This window comes from Mycteria americana, chromosome 12 (genome assembly GCF_035582795.1).
Source record: "Mycteria americana isolate JAX WOST 10 ecotype Jacksonville Zoo and Gardens chromosome 12, USCA_MyAme_1.0, whole genome shotgun sequence".
Classification (NCBI taxonomy): domain Eukaryota; kingdom Metazoa; phylum Chordata; class Aves; order Ciconiiformes; family Ciconiidae; genus Mycteria; species Mycteria americana.
This window is the reverse complement of record NC_134376.1, coordinates 3,568,736-3,594,798: the sequence shown is the minus strand read 5'-3', so window position 1 is coordinate 3,594,798 and position 26,063 is coordinate 3,568,736. Positions and strand designations below refer to the sequence as shown.

At 69.5% G+C, this 26,063-nt stretch overlaps 1 protein-coding gene across 1 annotated transcript; it reads left to right on the top strand.

The window, feature by feature from the left end:
• Nucleotides 1-847: 847 nt before the first annotated feature.
• Nucleotides 848-25,698, top strand: MYO15A (myosin XVA). The gene is made up of 64 exons (XM_075515645.1): nucleotides 848-2,138; nucleotides 2,334-4,732; nucleotides 5,667-5,749; nucleotides 5,981-6,044; nucleotides 6,151-6,260; nucleotides 6,672-6,746; nucleotides 6,959-7,049; nucleotides 7,510-7,613; nucleotides 8,167-8,230; nucleotides 8,317-8,430; nucleotides 8,624-8,785; nucleotides 8,882-8,995; nucleotides 9,115-9,173; nucleotides 9,451-9,574; nucleotides 9,663-9,758; nucleotides 9,850-9,981; nucleotides 10,427-10,552; nucleotides 10,766-10,843; nucleotides 11,240-11,394; nucleotides 11,511-11,556; nucleotides 11,710-11,834; nucleotides 12,080-12,197; nucleotides 12,288-12,463; nucleotides 12,533-12,617; nucleotides 12,905-12,958; nucleotides 13,137-13,218; nucleotides 13,308-13,438; nucleotides 14,162-14,257; nucleotides 14,348-14,583; nucleotides 15,016-15,194; nucleotides 15,318-15,390; nucleotides 15,577-15,768; nucleotides 15,925-16,019; nucleotides 16,148-16,239; nucleotides 16,334-16,460; nucleotides 16,625-16,691; nucleotides 16,833-16,891; nucleotides 17,011-17,149; nucleotides 17,806-17,896; nucleotides 17,980-18,076; nucleotides 18,335-18,456; nucleotides 18,588-18,647; nucleotides 18,900-18,975; nucleotides 19,376-19,491; nucleotides 19,575-19,693; nucleotides 19,777-19,918; nucleotides 20,194-20,305; nucleotides 20,460-20,534; nucleotides 20,939-21,144; nucleotides 21,216-21,349; nucleotides 21,427-21,493; nucleotides 21,650-21,722; nucleotides 21,960-22,033; nucleotides 22,136-22,218; nucleotides 22,442-22,572; nucleotides 22,715-22,809; nucleotides 23,205-23,282; nucleotides 23,537-23,633; nucleotides 23,719-23,879; nucleotides 23,984-24,117; nucleotides 24,207-24,340; nucleotides 24,935-25,068; nucleotides 25,351-25,491; nucleotides 25,597-25,698. Exons 1-64 carry the CDS (start codon nucleotides 848-850, stop codon nucleotides 25,696-25,698), a joined length of 10,467 nt encoding a protein of 3,488 aa, XP_075371760.1.
• The last annotated feature ends 365 nt before the right edge of the window (nucleotides 25,699-26,063 follow it).

The following is a 26,063-nucleotide window of genomic DNA, read 5'->3' as shown; positions in this document are numbered from 1 at the left end:
GCAAAGCCCCTCGCCAGCTGCCTGTGGGCACGCGTGGCACCCTGCGTGCGCACGCAAGGCGCGTGGCATGGCGTGGGGGGTACCCCCGTGGACTGCTGGCTCTTCTCTGCTTCCCAGCGGGGCTGCGGGATTTGGTCTGGTGTTGGATTCCTCCTCCCTGGTGCTCCCCTTGGCTGTGCTCCCGGTGCCGGGGTGGCACATGCCCTGGGCTCTGCAAAATCGTCTCCTCTCTCTTGGTGCCGTGGTTTGGCTTTATGGGGACAAACGGGTCCCTGGGCTTCATCCTCCTCCGTGCCGGCTGGAGGAAGAGGCCGATTCCCCAGGGGAGAGTACTGGGAGCCCCGAGGCGTGGGGAGGTGGCAGGGTCTGGTTTTGGGGTGGTGACGATGCTCTGCGCCACCCCCTGCAGCGTTCCCCTGGGGACGCTCCCAGCAGCGGGGCCCTTTCCTGCCGCTTCGGAAAAGTCTCCGGGCTGGAGCGGCGCGTCCCTTACATTATTCATGCTGCCGCGAGCCCCGGCGGTTGGGTTACAGCCGGAGCCCTGCCGCCGGCACCGCGCTGCCCGACTCGCGGGGTGCCGCGGGAGGCAGGAGGCAGCTCCCGCCGGGCTGCGCCGAGGCTGCTGTCCCGCCGCCCCAGCGCCATGCCAAGCGCGGGGCCACCGGCGGCCGAGGGAGCCACGCACGGGCACGTGCCTCGCCGAAACCGGGTGCAGGTAAATACCCTCCCGGGGCAGGCTGCGGGGTTGGGAGCCGGACGGTGTGCCGGGAGCCGCCTCGTGCCGCTGTGGGGCATCGTCTCCCAGGGTCCTGCCGGGGCTGGAGCATGAGCGCCCGCCGCCGCCGGGATGGTCGGCAAGAAGGGGGAGCCCAAAAAGGATGCGGAGGCCAAGGGGAAGGGGGGCAAAGGGAAAGGGAAAGATGGCAAGAAGGGCAAGAAGGAGGCGCCCAGCGAGTCGGAGGAGACCTCGGATGCAGAGCTGCTGAAGGCAGAGGAGAGCGAGGAGATGGAGGCGGTGGTGGAGGAGAAGGACGAGGAGGAGGCGGCTGTGGAGGAGCCCAAGAAGGGGAAGGGGAAGGGGAAGGAGAAGAAGGGGGTGCTCAAGGGGGTGGTGATGAAGAAGCCGGGCCGGGGGAAGAAGGTGCAGCTGGAGCCAGAGGAGGAGGAGGGCGAGAGCGATGCCGCACGGGTCAAGAAGAACCTGAAGGGCACCTCCAAGCTGGTGATGGGGCTGGCGGCCGACAATGCCAAGAAGAAGAAAGGGGCCAAGGGCGCGGAGGCCAAGGGCCAGCCAAAAGCATCCGCGGAGCCCTGCCTGGCCGAGGAGGAGGAGGCGGCGGCGCCGAAGGCCCGGGTGAAGCGGAGCTTCCGCAGCACCTCGAAACTCTTCCTGGGCTTCAAGAAACTGGGGTTGCGTCGGCCCAAGAAGGGGCAGTTCAAGAACACGTCCCGCTTCTTCTGGGGGCTGCAGAAGCACAGCACCAAGAGGAGAAAGAAGAAGAAGAACAAGGCGGTGCTCAAGTCCACCTCCAACCTGATGGTTCGCTTCAAGCGCGTGGGCAAGAAGAGGAAGGAGGCGGCTGGTGGTGCCCCGCCGGCGAAGCCATCCTTCCTGCTGCTGCGGCGGGGCGGGCAGGCGGCCGAGGACGGCGCGTCCCTCTTCCGCCAGCGCCCGGAAAGGAAATTCAAACCGCGGGCGCAGGTGCTGAGCAAGGCAGCCGCCGCCACGGGCTGGCTGGCCAGGAAGGTGCTCTCCCGGCGCGGGCGGCTGGCAGGGGGCGGCCGGGTGGCCGATGCGGCCTGGCTGTCCCGTATCGGTGCCAGGAAGCTGCCGTTCCCCGCGGAAGACGAGATCCTCAGGCACCGGGCCAACATGAAGCGGATCCCCGGCGGCAGCGGGCTGTTGGCCCCCGGCGCTGTGCGGCACAGCCAGGAGAGGGGCGGCAGCACGGTGCGGCGTCTGTCCCGGCGGCGCTCCCAGCGTGCGCCTGCAGAGCCATCAGTGCCGCGCTACGGGTGGGCCGAGGAGGAGGATGGAGCCTACAGCCGCCGGCGTGGCTATGCCAAGGGGGAGGATGGAGCCTTCGGCTCCCGCCGTGGCTATGCCAAGGAGGAGGATGGAGCCTACAGCCGCCGGCGTGGCTATGCCAAGGGGGAGGATGGAGCCTTCGGCTCCCGCCGTGGCTACGCCAAGGAGGAGGATGGAGCCTACAGCCGCCGGCGTGGCTATGCCAAGGAGGAGGATGGAGCCTTTGGCTCCCACCGTGGCTACACCAAGGAGGAGGATGGAGCCTACGGCTCCCACCGTGGCTATGCTAAGAAGGAAGATGGAGCCTACGGCCCCCAGCGTGGCTACACCAAGGAGGAGGATGGAGCCTACGGCCCCCAGCATGGCTACGCCGAGGAGGATAGAGCCTATGGCCCCTGGCGTGGCTACGCCGAGGAGGAGGAAGGCTACATCCAAACTCCAGCCTACCCGGCAGGGTATGGCTTTGAGGAGGCGGTGCTGACCCCCTACGCTGACTACCCCGGCTACGAGGCAGAGGAGGAGTACGGCTTCTACCGGGGGTTTTGGGAGGAGGGTGACTCACCGGGGCACCCCTACGGCTACGCGGAGCTCGAGGATGAGGGACCGCTCGGCGGCGAGTCCCCCCTCACTCTCTACGACCCTTATGGAAGCGACCCAGAGTACGGCGAGGAGGCGGCAGGGCCCTTCGGCTACGGGGGGGACCCCTACGAGGACTTTGGGGAGCCCCTCGGCAGGGGGTACCCTGGGGGCGAGTACCCTGAGCATCGCATCCAGTACAGCGAGGCGGGGTGGGCACCGCACGCCCAGTCCTCCTGCAACCCCTACGCCCTGGCCCTGGAGGAGATCGCCGAGGCCGAGGAGCCTGAGGAGTGGGAGGAAGAAGAGGAGGAGGATGGGGAGTATCCCTTCTCCATCCTCAGCGCCTCCTCGCTCCGGGGCATGCGGGAGACGCTCTCCTCCAAGCTCTCCCTCCATAGGAAATTCAGGCTCTTCCCCCGGCCCCAGGTCAAGCTTTTTGGCAGGGACCACCTGGACGTCCCCCTCCCGCCGTCCCCCCACCTGCCCACCACCCTCGACGAGGACGAGGATGACTATGACGAGTACGAGCCGCCACCGCCGGCAGCCCCCGGCCCTGTGGCGTCCCCGGGGCACCGGGTTTCGGCAGCGCGGGCGTGCGGGAGCCCCCTGGGACAGTTCCTCCAGCGCTCCCTCTCGCAGCCCCCCGCCCGCCCGCCTCGGGGTGCGGGGGGATTTCGGGACCCCCGTCCCCCCCAGCCCTCCTACAGACGCCCTGGCCGCCGGCTGGCAGGGATGGAGCGCGCCGGCTCGGGGAGCCAGGACCCCCCGCCACGAGCATCTCTGGCCAGGGACCCTTCCCTGCTGGCGGGGCCCGTGGGGCAGCCCCCTCCCCGAGCGCCGGGGGCTGCGTGGCGGCTGTCACTCCGTAACCCCTTCACCAACCCCAGGCGCTCCCCATCGCCGCCACCGTCCCGGCAGCACCCCGGCGGTGTGCGGGGCGAGGGGCCGCAGCGATCCCCCTCCCTCAGGGCCAGCCTCCGGCGGTTCGGCCCCGAGCCCCCCGCTCCGCCGCCAGCTGCCCCCCGCTCTCCAGGGCCGGTGGGGAGGCGTTTGGGGGTGCCCGTGGCGGGGTCGGGGAGACCCCCGTCCCCACGGCCGTCGCGGCGGAGCAGCCCCCCTGGGCTGCCGCTCCCCCAAGCCTGGCCCCGGCTTCCCGAGCCCCCCACCAAGGCTGTGAAGCCGCTGCAGAGGACCCCCTTCCTGGCACCGACCCCCCGCCCTGGCAGCTGCCGCCTTGGCCCCCCTGGCCCCTCCTGGGACGAGGGGCTGCCCCCCTGGCAGGGTGCCGCGCGGGGTCTCGCCGGGGTGACCCCCCCCCCCACCCCTGCTCCCGGCACCCCCAAAACCTTCATCCAGCGCATCGGGCAGCCCCTTGCCGGGATGGCCCCCGGCTCCCCCCCGGCGAGGCGGTCTCCGGCCGAAGCAGGGGGCCGCAGCCGCTCCCCGGGGCGCTCGGTGGGTCAGTCCCTGGCATCGCTGCTTGTGGGGAGCATGGCCCCCGCCGAAACCCCTCCGTCCCCACCGCCTGCTCGCCGTCCCTCCTCCCGCTCGCCCTCCTTGCCCCGGCACCCATCCCGGCGGGATGGGAGCACCCGCAAATCCCCAAGCCCACCGGTGGGGCAGCGGGGCTGGGCCGACGCCGGGCGCCCCGTCCTCCCCTCCTCTACGCGCGGTGACCGGAGCCCCTCACCGCAGCCTCGTGCCGCTTTCCCGGCGCCCCGTGGCCGAGCCCCCGGCTCGCCAGCCGCCCCCCGCCACGGTGCCCGTGCCCCGGGGCTGGCGGAGGCTGTCGAGGGCGATGGGGCGGCCGGGGAGGAGGGCACGGGGCGCTACGCAGTGGTGACGCCGCAGGTGCAGAGGTTGGGCTCCTTCCGGCGGGCGTCCCGCATGTACAAGCAGCACTGGTCCACGCAGCACGTCGTGCGGGTGCGGGAGATGCCCGACGCTTGGACGGCCGAGCAGGGGTCCCCCCGGCAGCCCGCCCAGCGCAGCCGGCGGCGGGCGAGCCAGCGAGGAGCCGACATCGCCCGATACCTGAGCCAGCGCTCGCCGGCGGGTGGCTGGCGGGACAGGCACCCCTGGGCGGATGCGTACCTGGGCACCAAGCAGCCCTGGCGCAGCAAGGTAACGCCGGCGGGGAGCCCACCGTGGGTGCCAGTGGTGGGACGGAGCCGGGGGGCGAGCCGGCAGCCGGAGGGACCTGGGACGGGGTGGCGTGTTGAGGTGGCTGCCGGCTCACCGGGACACGAAGCCGCTAGTGCCGGGGGGTTTGCAGCGCCCAGGGTGGGGGTAAGTGGCTGTGGGCGCGCTGGGTGCTGGCAGGGGTGCTGCCACGGGGAGCGGGCTGGAGGGGGGCGGTCGTCGCCCGTTGCGTGTCCCCCCTGTGCACGGCCCCCTCGGGGACACTCGACTCTCGCATATGGAAATGCTGAGACCCGATCTCCGGCTGGGACGGGCGCAGGTGGCACGCTGACCCGGTGGGTGTCCGCTTTCCTGCTCGCCGCCTGGCTGGCCGCCAGCGCGGGCTCCTGCGTGCCACCCGCCTCGCGTCACCTCCGCGCGCGGCCACGGGGCACGGCAGCGGGGAGCAGCCCCCAGCCCCACGGCTCAGCCCCCTTCCGTCATCTCCCCTGGAGGTGCCACCCTGCCCGGGGGTCTCCGTCGCCCACCCCTTGCAGCCCCCGTGGGCGTTGGTTGAACCGCGGGGTGTTGCGGTGGGGGTGGCACAACCGCCTCCGTCTGTTTCTGCCTGCCCACGGTGAGCGGGACCGGGGCTCACGAGGAACAGCCTTTCCTGGGACGGTCCCCAGGGACGCCTCGGTGGCCCCGTGTCCCCATTTCCAGCGCTGCTGCTCTCCCCCGACATGCGACACTCTTGCCGGGGGACCCGTTTCAGGGCCATGAGGTGCTTGCTTGGGGTCCCTGCCATCGCTGGCTGCGGGCTCCCTGGTTTGGGGTCACAGACGGTGGTTTTGGGACAGTGAGGGTGACCGGGTGGGATGCCGGAGGGGGCCAGCACGGCCCTGCCGTGATGGAGTCTCTGGGTTTCTCCGTGCAGATGCAGTCGCTGTGCAGCCTGCCCATCGTGCGGTACCAGGAGCCGCAGGAGGAGGACGGGCTGGAGGACATGACCCAGCTGGAGTGAGCGTCCCCATCCCCTTCGCCACCCGCTGTGACCCAGCGCTGCGGGGGCCAACGGGGCTGCAACCCCCCCCCCCGTGCACCCCATGGCCCCTGCTGCTCCCCACCCCATCTCAACACGGGGTCCGCTCCAGCCTCCCGGGGGGCTGAGGATGCTGGGGATGCGCTCGGGGACAGCAGACACCTCCTGTCCCGCTGCCACCCCCTAACGCAACCTCTGCTCCGTGCCAGGGACCTCCAGGAAGCCGCGGTGCTGAGCAACATCCGGACACGGTTCGAGCGCCAGCTCATCTACGTAAGTTTAGGGGCTCACGGCATCCCCCGGAGACACCGGGTGTGGGGTCTTGGGGGGGGTCATCGCTCTCCGAGCGCTCGCAGCCCCAAACCTCGCTCTCCCGCAGACCTACATCGGCAGCATCCTGGTGTCGGTGAACCCGTACCGGCTCTACAGCATCTACGGCACAGAGCAGGTGCTGCAGTACGAAGGCAGAGCGCTGGGCGAGAACCCGCCGTGAGTACCGGGGTGTCCTCGAACACCCTGCGGGGACAGGGGCACCCCTACCCGCCGTCACCCACCCCTGGGTCCTACAGCAGCCCCCGGGTGGTCCCAGGCCCCCGAGGACCCTCGGTCGCAGGGTGCTGGAGCGGCTGCGTCCACGTGTGGGGACGCTCGGGGCGCAGCGGGGGTCCCGGTGCCGGGGCGTTGGGGATGCTTGGGGTGCAGCGGGGGTCCCGGTGCCGGGGCATTGGGGACGCTCGGGGCGCAGCGGGGGTCCCGGTGCCGGGGCGTTGGGGATGCTTGGGGTGCAGCGGGGGTCCCGGTGCCGGGGCGTTGGGGATGCTTGGGGTGCAGCGGGGGTCCCGGTGCTGGGGCGATGCTGCACCGCACCCCCCACCTCTGTTTCCACACACCCCCCCCCAGGCACCTCTTTGCCATCGCGAACGTCGCCTACTCCAAAGTGATGGATGCCAAACACAACCAGTGTATCGTCATCAGGTGGGACATGGCTGTCCCCCGGCACGACTCCCCGGGATGGCCCCTAATCAGCGCCGCCCTAATTACCGGTTGCCAGGATGCTGCCGCCAGCCTGGCCCGGACCCGGGACCGATGAGTGGGATGGGGTGCTGGGTGCTTTTGGGATGGGTGCACCCCCTGGCCCTCTGCTGGGCTGGTGACGGCCCCGGCCGTGCCCCCTCTCTGCGTTTCAGTGGGGAGAGCGGCTCGGGGAAGACCGAAGCCACCAAGCTCATCCTGCGCTACCTGGCAGCCGTCAGCCAGAAACGCAGCACTGCCCCGCAGGTAGGGTGCTGCCCCGGGGACACCCCCATCCCCTTGTCCCACCTCCCCGCGCTCTCCTCCACCCCCGGCTCACGGCTCCACCGCTCTCTCCTTGTCCCCACGCTCCCAACCGGACCACGGCAGATAGAGGTACCGGGGGGGGACACGTGGGCTGAGCATCGCGGTGGCATCTCTGCCACGTCACCCCAGCTGCGGGGGGGGACGGTGGGGAGGGAAAGCCGGAGCTCGGCACAGGCACGTGCACGGGGTCCTCGTGCTCTCCTGCATCCTCATGCAGCCCGGCTGCGGCGCACGCTGCAAATTTTGGCACCCGTGGGTGTCTGCACGGGGCAGGAGGTGGCAGGGGGGGTGGCACGGGTGGCGGGGTGACAAGGGGGGGGTCCCACGGGAGGACAGCCCATGGCCGTGGCGTGTCAGGGTGGCCGGGCTGACCCTGCGGCTCTCCCCATCGCCACGGCAGATCCTGGAGGCGACCCCCTTGCTGGAATCCTTCGGCAACGCCAAAACCGTGAGGAACGACAATTCCAGCAGGTTTGGGAAATTTGTGGAAATCTTTCTGGAGGAGTAAGTAATGCTGAGCGACGCCCGCGCGCGGCCGGCCCCCACCCCGTCTGTGTCCCCCCCGCCCCGGGGTGCCCAACCCGGCCCCCGGCCCCGCTGCTGGGCCGCCCCTGCCCCTTGGCTCTGGGGTGGGACGCACACGGGGACGCTTTTGGGGACAAACCTTCGCGGGGGAAAGGCGATGTCGCCTGGAGACGGGCAGCGTTTGCTGTCCCCGGGGTAGGGATGCTGTACCCTGGGTTGGCACCCTGAGCGCTCCCGGTCCCCGTCCCTGTCCCCACGGCCCCTCCCAGCCTCGCTCAGCCCCACTGGTCCCAACGCGGGGGTGCCCGATTCCACCCCGGGGTGCAGCAGCTCCAGCCCTCACTCAGGAGCCCGGTGTGGGCACCTCTCCCTGCCCACCCACCCACGGCGGGGGGCACTCGGGGTCTGGTGCTGACCCCCCCGTGTGCTGGGGGAGCATCGGGGCAGGGGTGGGCACCGGGGGTGGGGGGGTGGGGGCACAGCCCCCGCCGCGCCGAGGTTGCCAGCCGGTTGCCCGCTCTCACCCCCACAGTGGCTTGATCTGCGGTGCCATAACCTCGCAGTACCTGCTGGAGAAGTCCCGCGTGGTCTTCCAGGTGGGTGGCGAGGGGGTCCCAGGCTCTGCCCCCCCCCCGCTGCCTCCCTTGCTGCCCCCACCCCAGCTCGGTCCTCTGCTCCCCAGGCCAAGAGCGAGCGCAACTACCACATCTTCTACGAGATGCTGGCAGGGCTGCCTGCCCAGCAGCGGCAGCGGTACTGTCTGCAGGGCGCCGAGACCTACTACTACCTGAACCAGGTAGCGTGCCCCCCGCCCGACCCCCCCATGCTGCCCGCTTTTCCAGGGGCTGGCCGAGCCCGGGGTTCCTGAGTTCTCCTGGATTCGGGGTGCGGGATGGGGAGGGTGCTCAGGGCAGGGTGTCTCCCCCCGCACCCCTGGGTGCTGCCCCCCCCCCCGGGACGCACTGACGGCACCGAGGGGGCCGTGCCAGGGTGGGAACTGCGAGATCCCCGGCAAGGACGACGCGGAGGATTTCCGTCGGCTGCTGAACACCGTGGAGGTGCTGGGCTTCAGCGTGGAGGAGCAGAACAGCATCTTCCGCATCCTCTCCTCCGTCCTCCACCTGGGCAACGTCTACTTCGAGAAATATGAGGTACCCGAAGCAGAGCCAAGCTCTGCTCCTCGGGTTCAATTCGGGATGGGGCAGAGGAGGGATCACCGCATCCCACCGCCTCACCGCGTCCCGCAGACCGACTACCAGGAGGTCGCCACGGTGGTGAGTGCCACGGAGATCCGGACGGTGGCTGAGCTGCTGCAGGTGTCCCCCGAGGGCCTGCAGAAAGCCATCACCTTCAAGGTGACGGTGAGTGGGGAGGGGGGGGGGGCACAGGCAGGGAGCGGGGGGGGGTCTCTGGTGGCCGGGGACCATGGCTGGTGTTGCTAAAACTCCACCACGCCATTGGTTTTGCGTGCCCCAACCAGGAAACTCTGCGGGAGAAGATTTTTACCCCCCTGACCGTCGAAAGTGCCGTGGATGCCAGGTAGAGGGAAGGCTGCGCTGCACGGGGGTGCGGGGGGTGCCTGGCCCCCGGGGACGGGGCGGGAGGTGAGATGCTGGGCTGGGAAAGGGGACGGTCAGGTCCCCCAGTGCAGATTAGGCTTTCCGGTGATTAAAACCGCAGCCCCAAGGGCTGCCCCATGCACGACGTGGGGCTGGGATGGGTGCTGGCCACGGTGTGCCGTGCCGTGCCGTGCCGTGCCGTGCCGTGCCGTGCCGTGCCGGAGCTCCGGCGCTCTGCCCGTCTGCCCCCTCCCCAGGGACGCCATTGCCAAGACCCTCTACTCCCTGCTTTTCGGCTGGCTCACGGACCGCATCAACAAGCTGGTGTACCCGCGGCAGGAGGCCCTCTCTATTGCCATACTGGACATCTACGGCTTCGAGGTAAGCAGGATCCGTCCCGGTTCCATCCCCCCAGCTGCCAGCCCCGGGGCTGCGGGGTCTCAGGCACCGTGGCCCCTTCTTCTCGCAGGACCTCAACTTCAATAGCTTCGAGCAACTGTGCATCAACTACGCCAACGAGTACCTGCAGTTCTTCTTCAACAAGATTGTCTTCCAGGAGGAGCAGGTGGGTCGGCGAGCGGTGCTGGGCTCTGCCCCCGTGCTGAGCATCACCGCGGGGCCGGGGGCACGGGGCTGAGCGAGTGCCGGCCCCGCAGGAGGAGTATCTCCGGGAGCAGATCGAGTGGAAGGAGATCCCCTTCAGTGACAACCAGCCCTGCATCGACCTCATCTCCCAGAAGCCCTACGGCATCCTCCGGATCCTCGATGACCAGAGCTGCTTCCCGCAGGTGAGGGGCTGCCCGGCGCCGAGGCAGCGAGGATGGCGGCGCCAGGCAGTCGCCGTGCCCAGGGTGTCACCGTGGCCCGGGGCCGCTCTGCTCCTGGGCCGTCCTGGATGATCTGGGAGACCCCTTGGGTTTCTCCAGGCTGGATAAGCCCCAGGAGGTCCCGGGTCGGTGCCACTGGAGCGACTTCCCCCAGAGGAGTGGCTTTTGCAGGAATTACTGAAAAACCCCTCCCAGCTGCCCTATAAAAGAGAGAAAGTGGTTGTGCCCTCTCTACCGGTGGGGAAACTGAGGCACAGAGCAGCAGATGCCCATGAGCACATGGCTGCTCGGTGGCAGAGCTGAGAATGGGGTCTGGCCGGTCGTCCAGGCATCCCTGTCCTGGTGCCTGCGTCCCTGGGGCTGCCGAACCACCCAAGCCGTGTCTCACCCCTGCACGCGTCCCCAGGCCACCGACCACACGTTCCTCCAGAAGTGTCACTACCACCACGGGACAAACCCACTGTACACCAAGCCGAAGATGCCGCTGCCCGAGTTCACCATCAAGCACTATGCAGGGAAGGTGACCTACCAGGTGTGCGGTGGTGGGATGCCCAGCCTGTGGTTTTAAGGAGGGTTAAAGAGGAGGTTTATGGGGTTGATCCTGCACCAGGGGGTGAGGGGCAGCCCAGGGGGTCCGGACGGGGACCGGGAGCTGCCCCCCACCCACGATGTCCTGGCCTGGAGCTCCTCGCCTCCTCCCACCATGCCACCATACTCCTCACCGTGAGGTTTTGCTCTTTGCCAGGTTCACAAGTTTTTGGATAAAAACTACGACCAGGTCCGGCAGGATGTGCTGGACCTGTTCATCAGCAGCAGGACCAAGGTAGGGCCTTGCCTGTGCTGGGGGGACGCCAGGCACAGATAGCCCCCTTCCATACACACCATTTTTCGTGTCCCCAAGCGTGTGCCCCCATGGCCGGTGAAGCCCAGGGGGACCAGGAGCAGAGGATGCTTCCAGCTCCACCCTGTGCCCTCTTCCCACGGGGTCCTCTGGGCTTTGACCCCTCCAGCGTTGGCACAAACGGGCATGCGGGCTGCTCTTGTGCTTCCCCATCCCCATCCCCATCCCCATCCCCATCCGGGCAACCCAGCCACAAATAGGGGATGCACCTTGCTCAGGGCTGGGCAAAAAGTCAGCGGCCGGGCTGGGAAGAGGAGCTGGGAGAGCTGCGCCATCCTGGCCACCTTCCTCCTCCCTAACCAGTCCCATCTCCCGAAGGTGGTGGCCAACCTCTTCTTCGGCCATGCCCAGGTGATGGCCCGGCAGAGGAGCCTGGTCAGGAGGAGCAGCACCAGGACACGGCGGTACAAGGCCCCCACCGTGGCCGCCCGGTTCCAGCAGTCGCTCCTGGACCTGGTGGAGAAGATGGAGAGGTCAGGGCAGGCAGGGTGGGCAGCGCAGGCAGGGTGGGCAGCTGGACCTGAGCCTGGGGTGGCCAGGCTGGCTTTGTCCCCTGTCCCCCATGGCCGATGGGGTCTCTGCAACGCAGGTGCAACCCCTTCTTCGTGCGCTGCCTCAAACCCAACAACAAGAAGGTGAGAGCCTGCCCGGGGCTTTCCTGCCCGCGGCACTGCCCGTGCTGCCTGCGGGATCTCCCCTTCCTCGCCGGCACGGGGAGCGTGGCAGGCGTACGGTGGGCAGGGGCCTGCCCGCGCGGCCGCCGAGGCTTCTCCCCATCTCCTCCCCAGGAGCCGGGGCTCTTCGAGGCCGACGTGGTCAGCAGCCAGCTGCGGTACTCGGGGATCCTGGAGACCATCCGCATCCGCAAGGAGGGCTTCCCCATCCGCATCCCCTTCCTCGTCTTCATCGACAGGTGCCTGGGGGCTGCGGGTTGGGTACCACCGTCCTGGCGAGGGGAGACCACAAAGCTTGTGGGTGTTTTGGGGGGCAGCGTTTGGCCCGGGGGTCCCCCACAGTGGGGGACCCCCCCGCTTTGGTGCACAGCACCGGGAGAAGCTGCTTTCCCAGGCATGGTGCTCATCACCGCGGGGAGGGTCCATGCCGGTGTCCCGGTGGGGTCCTGCGCGGTGACGGTGACGGTGTCATGGGCTCGCCCAGGTACCGCTGCCTCGTCGATATGTGGTCCAACGTCATTCCCAACGGGGCCAACTGCGTGGAGATGCTGAGGAACCTCTGTCCCGTCAGCCCCAGCATGTACTACGTCGGCGTCAGCAAGGTACCGTCCCGGGCAGGGGGCCTGGCTCCGGTGGTGCCCTGGGGGAGGATGGCCGAGGCAGGGGGCTCACGGCATCGCTCCCCCTCCCAGCTCTTCCTGAAGGAGCAGCTGTACCAGGCGCTGGAGAGCAAGCGAGCCCGTGCCCATCACCTGGCCGCGCTCACGCTCCAGCGCTACGCTCGCACCTTCTTCATCAAGAGGCGCTTCCGATCCCTCCGCCGAAAGATCGTCCTCCTGCAGAGCCGGGCGCGGGGCTACCTGGCCAGGTGGGGGTGCCGGGGTGGTGGCGGGTGGGCACTGGTGGGTGGCAGAGGGTGACGGGTGCCCTCCCGCAGGCAGCGGTACCGGCGCATGCGGCACACGCTCATCAAGTTCAGGTCGCTGGTGCACATCTACGTGAACCGCCGGCGGTACCTCAAGGTGAGGCGGGGGCTGGCACATCCCAAGGGGGTCCCGGCACCCGCTCCCACCCTGCTACGTGCTCGGTGGTGGGTCTGGAGACGGCACAGCAGCACCCCCAGACCCTGAGTCCCCCCCAGACCCCATCACCACCACCTCCTCCATGCCCCATGGGGCACGGCAGTGCCTCTTTGGGGTGAAAGCCTGGCAATGCCGGGGGGACAATGGCACCCCAGGGGGGTCCTGCTGCCCTCGGGTCTCCCTCCCTCCTTCTCGGCGGGGGCTCAGCGCGGCTGCTCTGCCTGCAGAGGAAGGAGGACGCCCGCCGGCGGGTGGAGGAGGAGAGGGAGAGGATGAAGCAGGTAACGGGGTGCGGGCGGGCGGCACTGGGGGGGAGCGCGCATCTGAGATGCACGTGCAACCTGTGCCCTCGTCCCTGCCACGTGCTCGCCCGTCCCTATGCTGCCGGCCGAGGCACCCGTGGGTGCTGGGGCAGGGAGCGGCACGGCGAGTGGGTGCATCCCTGTGCTGCACCGGCAGGAGCTGACAAGGAGGGAGGTGGTGGACGTCACCCACCTGGAGATCCCGGCCGAGCTGATGGGGCTGCTGGAGGCTGCCGCAGGTGAGTGGGTCCTGCCCCGCCGCTGGCACCGCTCCCAGCCCCACGTCCCCGTCCCCGTGGCCGTGCTGTAGCTGCCCGCTGTGCCGTAGCCGCCCAGGAGGTGAACGCTGGCTGCGTGGTCCTGGTGCCACCGCCGGCGCTGCGGCCCGACTCCCAGCTCACCCTCCCGCTCGACATCAACGACTACCCCATGGCCAAGTACGTGCGGGGCCACTTCCAGGTAAGGTGGGCACCGCGGCCCGGCGGCGGGGAGCATGCCCCGACAGGGCAGCCAGATCTTGGGGAGTCCTCGGCGCCCGGGTCATGGCTGAGCAGTTAGGTTCAGGGTCCCCACAGCGGCTCTGCCCGGCAGCTCCCCGCACCATCCCACCGGGCTCTGCCCCGGCTTCGGCCCCGGGGATGCCGCGGGGTGCAAGAGGGGCCGGATCCGGGGCGGCTGCGGTGCTGTGGGCGGCCGGCGGCGGCCTCCCTCCCTCCCCGTGGGTTCCTGTCGTCTCCAGAGGCCGGGGGGACCCTGCTGAGGTTATCGGAGAGAGACCGGCCGAGCCCTCCTGGACGCCCGACGCGGGGCGGATCTGGAAACGCTGGGGCGGGAGACCAGGTCGCTTTGCTCCCGGGACCCCGTCCCCATCCCCAGTCGCTTTGCCCCTTTCCTCCTCCTTGCTCCCTGTTTTTGCCATGTGTTTCCCAGTCCCCGGCATCCTGAACGACAGCACCAGGGCCGGATTCTGCTCTCAGCCTCATCAAGGTGCCGGCATCTCTGGTGCTGCCAGCACAGCCCGAGCCCGTCCCTGTCCCGCTGCCAGGAGACTGCTGGCCCCATCCTGCGCCCCAGCCCCTTCGCAGCCCCGTAGTCCCCATCCAGCGTTAACGCCACGCTCCGCCGTCGGTCCCGAGGCTGTCGCCGGGACCCGGGTAGCCACGGGTGTGGGTGTCACTGCAGGAGCCGGCGTTCGGGATGCTGACGGCCCCGCTGGCAGCCCCCCTCACGCGGCTGGACGAGGAGCTGTGCCATGAGGCGCTCAGCCTCTTCCAGCTGGTAGGTGCGACGGCACGGGATCCGGCACCGCGGTCCCCTGCCCGCTCCCTGCCCGGGGCCGGAGGGAGGACCTCGCTGTCCCCGCGGCAGATCCTGCGGTTCATGGGGGACCCGGGGCTGGGCGGCCCGCAGGAGACTCTCTTTGGCAACTACATCGTACAGAAGGGGCTGTCGGCGCCGGGGCTGCGGGACGAGCTCCTGGCACAAGCCGCCAACCAGGTCTGGCGTAACACCAACGTCAACAACGAGGAGCGGGGCTGGCTGCTGCTGGCCGCCTGCCTCAGCGCCTTCCCCCCCTCCGCCGCCTTCGACAAGTACCTGCTCAAGTGAGCCGGGGCTGGGGACGGGGACGGGGACCGGGGCTGGCTGGGACCCTTGGGGACAGCCTGGCACGCGTGGCCGGGGACACTGCTGGGGCTCTCCAGGCCAGGCTGGCACATGTGCCTGGGACGCTGCCCAGGTGCCACCGGGATCCTTTGGGCCAGCCCGGCACACGTGCCCAGGGATACCGCCCAGGTCCCTCTGGGGATGCTCTGAGGTCCCTTCATGGTCCCTGGGGCCAGCCTGGCGCACGTACCCAGGGATTATGCTCAGGTCCCTCCAGGATCCCTCTGGCCAGCCTGGCACACGTGCCCAGGACGCTGCCCAAATCCCTCCAGGGATGCTCTTAGTCCCTCTGTGGTCCCCTGGGCCAGCCGGGCGCACGTGCCTGGGGATGCTGCCCAGGTCCCTCCTGCAGCATCCTCCCTTCCCCGCAGGTTCGTCTCTGACTATGCCTTTGCTGGCTACAAGCCGGTGTGCCAGCGCAAGCTGATGCACGCCATGGCGCGGTCGCAGCTGGGCACCGCGGCCGCCCGTGCCTACCCGCCCTCGCTGCTGGAGTGGACGGCGAACCGGCAGCAAGCCAGCATGGCACTCGACCTCCACTGCTTCAATGGTGCGGGGCAGCCCAGGGCCGGGGGCACGGTGGCGGGGAGGGTCGGTCCCGGCTTGGCCACCCTGTCACCATCACGGGCAGGAGGGGACCGGCGGGACCCGCTCACCGCCCGTCCCTCCCCAGGCGACCTGTTCTCCTGCCCCGTCCACTCCTGGAGCACGGGCGAGGACCTGGCAGGGGATGTCCTGAAGCACAGGTACCCACCAGCTTGGCACCCACCCACCCAGCGGGGCGAGCACGGGGCACAGCATCACCCCGGGGCCATTTTGGGTGACCCCAGGATCTGGGAGCCGGGATGCCCAGCTTGTGGGCAGGGTGTCCCCACGGAGCCGGGGCACTGCTGGCAGCCCCACGCTCGTCCCCAGCGTCCCACTGTTGGCAGGGGGCTGGCGGAGGGCTGGCGTGGCTGGTCCGTAGCCATGAAAGCGGGTGCCCAGTGGGCCGAGCTGGCCGGCCACGACTATGTCCTGGACCTCGTCTCCGACCTCGAGCTGCTCCGGGGCTTTCCCAAGCAGAAGTCCTGCTTCCTTGTCGCATGGGAGGGGGCCGAGAGCCGCGGCGGGGGCAGCCAGGCGTAGGTACCTGGGCAGGGATGGGCCCCCCGTCACGGAGCTGGTGGGGAAATGCCGGTGCTGGGCCGGATGGGCGCTGGCAGAGGCGTGGGTTGGGGTCCCGGGTGGGGGTCTGGCACCCAGCAGGTGTGGGACAAGCGCACCCTCCCTCTCTGCAGGGTGCTGGGACACGGCTTGGATTTGGATGAAGTGCCTCCTCCCCCGGCCGTGAAAGCCCCCACGCTGCCGTCCACAGAGGCGTACCCCCCCCACGGTAGGGCATCATCCCCCCAGCCGCCGGGGCTGCTGGCGGGGCCGTGCCGGCGAGCCCTGCCGTGCCGGTGAACCCTGCCGTGCCGGTGAAGCCCCGCTGCGGCCGGCTCATCCCTCCTCATCCCCCAGCAGACGGGGACTTTGGGGAGCCGCGCAGCCAGAAGGGTCTGGACCGGTACCTGGACAGCCTCTTCGACCCCGTGCTCTCCTACGGCAATGGGGTGAGAGGAGTGTCCCCCCGCCCGAGGCAGAGGGAGTCCAGAATTTTGGGGGTGCAGGTGGCTTGGCCTCCATCCCCTGACACCTGCCCCCCAGGAGCTGGAGAAGCCGGCCACCGTCTCGCAGAGGATGAAGGGAGGAGGTGGCGCGGGAGGGGGGGACGGTGGCGGTGATGCTGAGCGGAGCGGACCCCCCGTGCCTGCGGAGACGCGTCAGCCGAGGGGTGAGCGCCCCGAGCACTCCTGCGTCCGACCCAGCTCCCTGACTCAGTTTCCCCACCTGATCCCCGGTCCCTGGCGCGGGGGACATCCCTGCGCCCAGGACCCCACAGCCCCCGTACGGGGCTGCAGGACGCCCCGGCTGAGCTCTCTTCCTTCGCCGTCGCAGGTGCGGAGCCAGCCCCGTCCCCGCAGCGCTGGGCAGATGCCAACCAGGTCAGTGGGGCCCCTGGTCAGTGGGGCAGGGCCGGGTGGGCCGGGAGGGGTTGAGCCCTGCCTGGCCTCCGCTGTGGGGCAGCTCTCCCGGGCGGCTCCCCGGGGATGGGGGCAGCTGGGGGGTGCCAGATCCCCACGGCTCGGTGTCCCTTGCAGGGCAGAGCAGCGGAGGGGACGCCAGCCCGTGCCCCCCAGCCCCGGCCCTACTTGCAGAAAGCCGGTAAGGGGTCCCAGCGCAGCGGGGTGGCAATGGGGGCTCGTGGCACCGAGCCGGGCCCCAGGTGTGAAGGCGATGCCTGCCCCCCCCCCCCGCCCCGAGCCACATGCTTGGTCCCACAGCATCCATGGGCCAGCGGTGGCCGGGCGAGTTGGTGCAGCATTCCCGGCTCAACTCAGAGCACTTCCCACGGCCCACGCACGACATCCGCAACATCATCCGGCAGTGCCAGCCGGCCCCACGCGGCTCCCAGCCCCCCAGGTAGCCACCCTGGCCCCTGGCCGAGCCGTGGGCTTCTCCTGCCTCTGGGTGTGTGTGCCGGCCCTGATGCCAGGGTACAGGCGATGCTGGGGGTGCAGGTGATGCCGGGGTGCAGGCGATGCTGGGGGTGCAGGTGATGCCAGGGTGCAGGCAATGCTGGGGTACAGGCGATGCTGGGGGTGCAGGCGATGCTGGGGGTGCAGGTGATGCCGGGGTGCAGGCGATGCCGGGCTGCAGGCGATGCTGGGATGCAGGTGATGCCGGGGTGCAGGTGATGCTGGGGTACAGGTGATGCTGGGGTACAGGTGATGCCGGGGTGCAGGCAATGCTGGGGTACAGGCAATGCCGGGGTACAGGTGATGCTGGGGGTGCAGGTGATGCCGGGGTACAGGTGATGCCGGGGTGCAGGCAATGCTGGGGTACAGGCGATGCTGGGCGTGCAGGTGATGCTGGGGTGCAGGCGATGCTGGGGTACAGGCGATGCTGGGGTGCAGGCAATGCTGGGGTACAGGCGATGCCGGGGTACAGGTGATGCCGGGGTGCAGGCGATGCTGGGGCACAGGCGATGCTGGGGTGCAGGCGATGCTGGGATGCAGGTGATGCTGGGGGTGCAGGTGATGCCAGGGTGCGGACAATGTGGGGTGCTGTCTCTGCAGCAAGCTCTTTGGGAAGAAGCTGGACCCCCACGAGGAAGCCATGCAGATCCTGAAGGAGCAGCTCTCGGCAGCTCGGGCGCCAGAGGCTGCGGTAGGGATGCGGCCACCCCGGGTCCCCCATGCCGGGCTGGGGGAGCCACCGGCCCTGACCGCAGCCCTCTCTCTGCCTCGCAGGGGCCCAAGGAGACGGTGGCCACGGTGAAGCCGGTCACCAGCAGCAGGTATCAGCTGCGAGCACCGACGGGGCGTCCGGCGGCCAGCCAGCCCCCAGGTATCGCGGGGCAGAGCCGTGGCACTGGGGGGGCCAGGGCGGAGTGGGGCACCTCGTCCTCCCCGGCGGCACCGGGTGATGCCTGATGCGGCTGGGCACGGGTCCGGCTCTGCAGCATCCTCATGGGATACCCGCTATGTTCGGCTAAACCCTCCCTGCCCCACAGCTGGCCCCCGTGCCTCAGTTTCCCCGGGCGGAGAGGGGCTGGTGACGGTGTCCCCCCCCCAGGGATGTGCAGGGCTTTCCGTCCCTTCGCAGTCTCCGTCTCACGGGAGCTCCCGTCCGAGGCGCAGCAGGTCCAGACCCAGCTGCACCGGAGCTGCAGCGAGGACTTCTACACCTACCACAACGTGCCCTGGAAAATATACGTCCGCAAAGAGGTGCCGGGGCGGGGGGAAAGGGGACAGGCTGGTGCCAAAGCCCTGCGGGGATAAAGGGGGCTTTTCGCTGACCCCGAGGCCCTGCAGGGCGGGCAACGCCATCGATGCCGTGCTGGTCTCCCTCCTGGCAGGTTTTCTACCCCAAGGACAGCATCAACAACCCTCTGCTGCTTGACCTCATCTTCCGGCAGGTGAGGCACCGAGCTGGCCCCAAATCCCCCCCCCCCGGGGTTCCCCTGGGAGCTGGGGTATCCCCTCACCGGGGTGACGGTTTACTCGTCCCACCCTGGCCGTCCTGTCTTCCCCTGCCGAGCTGCCGTGGAGGAGCAGGGGGTGTCCCCATCGGCTGCCCCAAGCCGGGGTGGGGGCCAGGCAGGGCAGAGGGGCTGGGGAGCACACCGCTCCCCCCGCGCAGCCCCGGTGCTCCTCGCCCCCTTCCCCAGATCTTCAACGATACGCTCTCCGACACCTGCATCCGGATCAGCCAGGAGGAGCGGCTCCGCTTGAAATCCCTCTTTGGTAATCCTCGCCCGCGCCCCCACGTCCCGCTGCTCCCAGGTCGGGGGGCTCACACCTGGGGGGCCCAATCCTGGGGGTCTCACACCCAGCCATGCCGGTGCCCATCCTCATCTCCTGAGCATCTCCAAGCCACAATCGGCTCTGCTTAAAGCCAGGGTAGTTTTGCCTCCGAATGCAACGAGCCCCCTGTGATTTCGTGCTCCACAAAGTCACGAGTTGTGTCAGGTCTCAGCCAGCCTTGCCTCCTTAGAGGTTGCCCCGGGGGGGGAGAATCTGTCTCGCCATCACGGTCCTGCCGGTCTGGGGAAGGGGATGAGCATCCCTGCTCTCACCTTGAACCTTGTGTCCGGGTCCTCCCCGGGGAGGGGGGACGCTCACCAGGGGGTCTTTCTCCCCGCAGCGGAAAACAAGCTGGACTCCTTCAGCCCTGTGGCCACCGAGAGCGTCAAGAGGGAGATCATCGCCGCGGCCCGGGACGGCTGCGAGGTGTATTTCTCGCGCCTCTTCCCTGCCACGGTGAGGGTCCGGCCGCGGGGCAGGTCGGCGTGGGGGGCACCGCAGCCCCGTGCCCCCGGCTGAGGCAGCGCCCTGGCCCGCAGGGCAGCGTGGGGACGGGCGTGCAGATCCTGGCCGTGTCCCACGCCGGCATCAAGCTGCTGCGGCTGGTGAAGGGCACCAACGTCCCCGGGGAGCAGCTGCGGGTGCTGCGGGCGTACAGGTAGAGGCGAGGAGCCCGGGCGGTCGCGGCGGGATGGGTGCTGGGGGTGCCGGGTGTTTCAGCCTCCCCTCGCCCTGCCCCAGCTATGCCGACGTGCTGTTCGTGACCACCCCGTCCAGGAACATGCTGGAGTTCAACCTGCGCAGCGAGAAGCTCATCCTCTTCTCCCCCAAAGCCCCCCAGGTCAAGGCCATGGTTGACCACTTCATCACAGAGCTCAGGAAGGTGGGGGGGTGCCCCGGGGTCGGGGGGGGGGGCAGCTGGGGGTATGTCCTGGGGGACGGACCCTCCCTGTGTGCCCACGTTTGGGGGGCCAGGGTGGGCAGCGGAGGGCACCCTGCAAATGGGACCGTGCCTGGGGTGAGGGGGGATTGCGGGGAGGGGGCCACCCTGGGGTGGTCCTGCGGCTGTGGGTGCTTGAAGCCCCTGTGCTGAGTGGGATGTGGGTGCGCGTGGGTGTGCATGCACGGGCTGTGCCAGCCCCCCCCCGCTATGCCCAGGACTCCCAGTACGTGGTGGCTGTGCGGAACTACAGCCCGGAGGACGGGGGCCAGCTCAGCTTCCACAAAGGGGACATCATCCACCTGCAGCTGCTGGAGCACCCTGAGAGAGGTGAGGGCCCCCCCCCCACAGCCCCCCATGCCGAAACGCCCTCGATGGGGGACACAGGGGTGGCAGCACTGATGACGGCTTCACCCGTGTCGGAGGTGGCCGTGCCCTGGCCTCGCATCCTCTGACTCCCTGTGTCCCCATGATGTCCCCGCAGACCACTACTACGGCTGCGTGGTCCGCAAGAAGGTGATGTACCTGGAGGAGCTGAAGACGGGCACTCAGGATTTTGGTGGGTGCCATGCTGTCCCTGTGCATGTCCCCGGTGCATGTACAGCTGCCCTGGGCCATGTCCCCTCCTGGGGCTGGGGCATGGGGCAGGATCCCGCCTCTGTCACCCCGCAGCAGGATGGTTTGGGCTCTTTTCGGCACCAACCTGATGCGGGGGGATGCTCCCCTGCCGTTCCCATCCTGGCTGGCACCAGGTGCTGCCCCACGTCCCTGCAAGCGATGGGCTTCGTGGCCTCTGGTCTGTGCCTTCACCTCGAGCAATGCCAAACTGCAGCCAAAACCCACGGCCAGACCTCTGGGAAGGGCTCGGGGTGCAGGGGGCAGGAGGGAGCGGGCAGAGGCTTTTTGGGGGGTGACCCCTGGGACTGCCAGCCTGGGGCCATCCCCGCCATCTGCTCGGCACAGGGTGGAAGTTCGGGGCCATCCACGGCAGGTCGGGGCTCTTCCCCGCCGATTACGTCCAGCCCGTCGCGGCCCCTGACTTCGTCCATTTGCCGGCGGAGAGGAAAGAGGAGCCCAGGGACAAGCAGGGCAAGGCGGCAGCTTCGGCGGCCGTGGCCGTGGCTGTAGCCTCCACCGCCGTGGCCCAGGAGCTGGACCGGAAAACCGAGGTGGGTGCTGGCCCGCGGTCGTTGCCGGCACGGCGCGAGCTGTGCCCGGCACCCACCGCCCTGCTCCGCAGGCGTCCCCTGCCAGCACCGCCTTGGCAGAGGGTCCGGAGGGAGATGGCGGCGAGCGGCTCGGGGCCGGTGCGGGGACCTGCCCCATGCTGGCCTTCGCCCGGCGGTACTTCCGCGCGGCGCGGCACGGGACCACGTGAGTGCCAGGTGGCGGGACGGGGACACCCCACAGCGGGAACACCCGTGCCCACCCGCTCCCTCGTCCCTCCCCAGGGACTCTTGCGGGACGAAGGCCAAGAGGGACGTCCCCGATGTGCTGGAGATGCTGATGTTCACCAAGGTGTGGGGAAGCTGGGTGCCTCAGGGCGCCCCTGCCCCTGCCATCACCCGTGGGTCCCCCTGAGGTCCTGGTGTGCTCAGAAGCACCCCGAATGCCACCCCAACCCCCATCCCATGCCTCTGGCCGCTCCTGGGAGCTGACCCTCTTCCCCTCCAGACCCCCATCCAGGAGTCGCTCATCGAATTTGTGGATGGTGGCATCAGCAAACTGGCCGCCGAGGCTTTCCAAGGTAGGTGGGGGGGGGCACAAGCATCCCGTCCCCCTGCCCCACGGCCATCCCCAGCCCCATCCGTGGAGGAGGGTGAGGGCAGGACTGGGGTGGGCAGATGGGGTGGCCCGGGGGGGGAGCTTAGCTCCTCTGGTCCCACTGCCCCACGTGCCCAGGATGCTGCCCACACCCAGGGAACCGTGTCCCTGGGGAAGGGACGGGGTGAGCTGTGTCACCCTGTGGCTCTGTCATCCCCAGCTGTGATGAAGTTCATGGGTGACCACCCCTTGAGGGGTCAGACGGAGCTGGACGCCATCTGCACCATCCTCAAGGTAAATGCCCCGCTGGGGTGGTGAGTCCTGGGGGTGGCTTACGCAGGAGGGTGGCAGCTGGGGACGTCCCCAGCCGCAGAGCGAGCCGTGCCTGTCCCCCAGCTGTGCGCGGAGCACGAGGTCCTGCGGGACGAGGTGTACTGCCAGATCATCAAGCAGATCACCAACAACACTAGCTCCAAGCCGTGAGTCCCCGCACCTGTGCCGTCTGCCCCGGCTGGGACAGCAGACGCTGGCATTGGGGACACTTGTGTCCCTGGCCGAGCTGAGCCGCCCCAACGTGGGGGGAAACCCGGGGACCCCACCCTCGCAGCGGGCTGCGCTGCTCCCCGGGGTGGTGGGTGCCGTTGCAGCCGCCGCGGGCACCCTCAGCCTCCCCGGGAGCTCAGCCCTGGCTCTTCCCGGCAGGGACAGCTGCCAGAAGGGCTGGAGGCTCCTCTGCATCCTCGCTGCCTACTACAAGTGCTCCGAGGTGCTCAGGCCCTTCCTCCTGGCCTTCCTGCAGGATGCTAGCAGGCACCCGGAGCTGCCTTTCCAGGGTAGGGGCTGTGCACACCCCAGGGTGCTGGGTGCGTGGCGGGGAAGGACCCCCGGGGGTGTCACGGGAGCTCCAGAGGTGCTTTAGCAGAGCCAACATCATGGCTCAGCCCCGTCCTTCACCCCGGTCCTCGTCCCCGCCAGGCATCGCCAAAGCCTGCGAGCAAAACCTGCGGAAAACCCTGCAGTTCGGCGGCCGCAGCCTCTTCCCCAGCAGCATGGAGCTCAGGGCCATGGTGGTGAGGCCGGGTGCTCGTGGGTGCTCGTGGGGCGTGGGGCAGGGCTGATGCCAGCTTGAGGTCCCCCCCCGGGGGTTCCAGATCCCCCCACGGGCTCGGGATTCCCCTCAGACACTGCCCTGGAGCTGGGCCGATGGCCCCTTGCTGGCACGGGGAGCACGGTCCTTTTTGGGGTCTGCTCTCCAGGGGCACTGCTTTAGGGGTGCCCTGAGCTTTTGGGGTCCCCAGCAGGGACGCAGCTCTGTGCCTTGGGGCAGGGGGCAAGATGGCTTACCCGGGCAGGATGGGCAAGATACAGGATGATCCCCACGGGATGGTCCCCGTGGGATAGGTTGGAGATTTGGGGTGTCCTCTGGGGTCTTGCTGTGCAAAGGGCCCCCCTGCACCCCACGCAGGCTGGACGCAGCGCCAAGCGCCAGCTCTTCCTCCTGCCCGGCGGCATTGAGAGGCACCTCAAGATCAAGACGTGCTCGGTGAGTCAAAGCGGGCAGGAGGGTTGCTGCACCCTGGGCTCGTGGTGACCCCCAGATTGTGGGCACCTTGAGGTGTGGATGTGGGGGGGCTGCACCCCTTGGCTGTCCCCAGGCTAGGGGACTTCGTTCTCTGGGAAAGGGGGATCCCTTCCCTGGGAGCTGCGTGGGACGAGCCTCAATGCGGGACCTGTTGGTGGCCCTGAGCGCGGCGGGGGGCACGTGGCAACGTCCCAGCTGCCTGTCCCCCTGCCCAGGTGGCTCTGGACGTGATCGAGGAGCTGTGCTGTGAGATGGGGCTGCAGCACCCAGAAGCTTTTGATGAGTACATCCTCTTCGTGGTGACCGACAGAGGTGAGGGGCTGGTGGGGACGGGACGGCCGTGCCGCCGGTGGGTGCCACGCGTGGTGGCCACGCTCAGGCTCCCGGGGTGGCACAGGGCAGAGCGTGCGGCCGCTGACCCGCCGGGAGTACGTCCTGGACGTGGCTGCCGAGACGGAGCGCCGGGACGCCAGCTACACCTTCTGGTGCCGCCGCGTGGTCTGGAGCCAGCCCCTCAAGTTCGACAACGAGCTCTACGTCACCGTCCACTACAACCAGGTTGGGCCACCCCGCCAGACTCCCCCGGGGCCACGTCCCCTGTGTCCTCCCCCAGAGCGTGCCCTGTCCCCAAGCCATGTCCCTGCACTCTGTCCCCCCCCCAGGTGCTCCCCGACTACCTCAAGGGGCTGTTCACCATCTTGCCCCCCGCGAGGCCGGGAGAGCAGCACTTCCCGCACGTGGCCAAGCTGGCCGCCCTCCAGCACCGAGCCAAGGACCGCCACCACCTCCCCACCGTGTACGGCCCGGGGCGAGGGGGGACACACACGTCCCATGGGGTGCGGGACCCAGTGGCCAGCGCTGGCCCTGACGTCTGGCTCCCTGCAGGCGGGAGGTGCAGGACTACGTCCCCCCGCAGCTCTTCCGCCTGCTGAAGGCCCAATCCTGGCTCCACATGGTGGCCCAGCACGTGCAGCAAGCCCAGGCGCTCAGCGCCCACCAGGCCAGGGCACAGTTCCTGGGTGAGCAGGCACAGGACGGGGACGGGGAGGTGATGCTAACAAAGATGCGATGCTTCTGGGGAGATGATGCTGCCAGGGATGCGATGCTAACGAGGACCCAATGCTAATGAGGATGCGATGCCGCCGGGGACGCGATGCTAACGAGGACACAATGCTAATGAGGATGCAACGCTGCCGGGGATGCGATGCTAACGAAGATGAAATGCTGCCCGGGATGCCATGCTGCTGGGTGGCTCCTCCGCGGGGAGCCTGGGGCAGGCAGACCTTGGCCCCGCGTGGAGCCTGGGGTGCTGCACACACGGGGGACGGGACCGCAGTGGCAGGGCAGGACGGGGCAGGCTGCTCCCAGGCCCCGCGCTCGGCCGCCCACCTCCCCAGCAGGCTGCCGCGGGGTCCCTTGGCTGCTCCCGGGTCCAATCCTGCTCCCAGTCTGGAGCCTGAAGCGGTGCAAGGCTCTGGGAGCCAACCCAGCTCCCGGCAGGCGTGGGGCTGGCTGGGACCCTTGGCAGAGCCCCACCGTGGGTGCGAGCCACCCCAGGTCCCGGGCAGGAGGGGGTGGCAGCGGGCACTGAGACTCCATCCTCCGCCCCGCAGGGCTGCTGAGCGCCTACCCCATGTTCGGCTCGTCCTTCTTCTACATCCAGAGCTGCAGCAACAACGCCATCGTTTCGCCCTGCATCCTGGCCGTCAACCAGAACGGCCTCAACTTCCTCAGCAAGGAGACCCACGTAGGTGGGGGGGCTGCGGGGGGGACACGGGGTCCCGTGGGCACCACCCGGTGCCCCTACTCCTGCTGCAGGGACAGAGCCGGGCAGCACGGTGAGATGCGAAGGCAGCTGGGGGGTGACGTCCCTCTCCGAAGAGGGCAGGGTCCCCGGGTTTGGCCCCAGCAGCCCAGGTCCGCTTGCCCGCGCCCACCCTGCTTCGCTGGCACCCTCTGTCCTGCTCCGGTCCTCGGTCCCCTTGGTGGGGTCCCCAGGGCACGCGGGCCACCCCCCCTGTCCCTCCAGGAGCCCATCGCCAAGTTCTCGCTGAAGGAGATCCAGTCGACGCGGACGCAGCGGCCGACGGCCGGCTCCAGCTACCCCTACGTGGAGATCACGCTGGGCGACCTCCTGGCCCAGGGCATCACCCAGCTGCAGCTGGAGCAGGCAGGGGACACTCGGGGGAGGCCCGGGGCGGGGGGGGGGACGACGACGGGGGACGGGGACTCTGCGGTGGCGGCAGGGCCACCGACGACGCGTCCCCCTCGGCAGGGCCTGGAGCTGTGCCGTGTGGTGGCCGCGCACATGGAGAGGCTGCTGGGCGCCCGGGAGAAGAGGCTGACGCTGCCGCCCAGCGAGATCACCCTGCTCTGAGCCCGCCGTGGAGCCCCGCCGCCCCGCCGGGGGGGGGGACATCGATCCCGGGGTGTCCCCAGCCTGGCCGGCGGCCGCCGTCCCCTCCGCGCTGCTCCCGCCTGGCTGTTGTTCTCGGGGTTCTATACACGCCCGTGAGCCCGGCCCGACTCGGCCTCGACGGTTTTGTGCTGCGCTCGCTGCTGCGGGGGGGGTGGTGTGTGTGTGTGTGTGTTGCTGCCCGCCGTGCCTCAGTTTCCCCATCCCCGTGTCTCCGTTTCCCCGTGTCCCCACGCACCAGCTTCCCCCAGCCCTGTGCCTCGGTTCCCTCCCTCCCCGTCTCCCGTCTCCCCGCCGGCAGCCCGGGGGGGGGGGTGGGGGGGGGG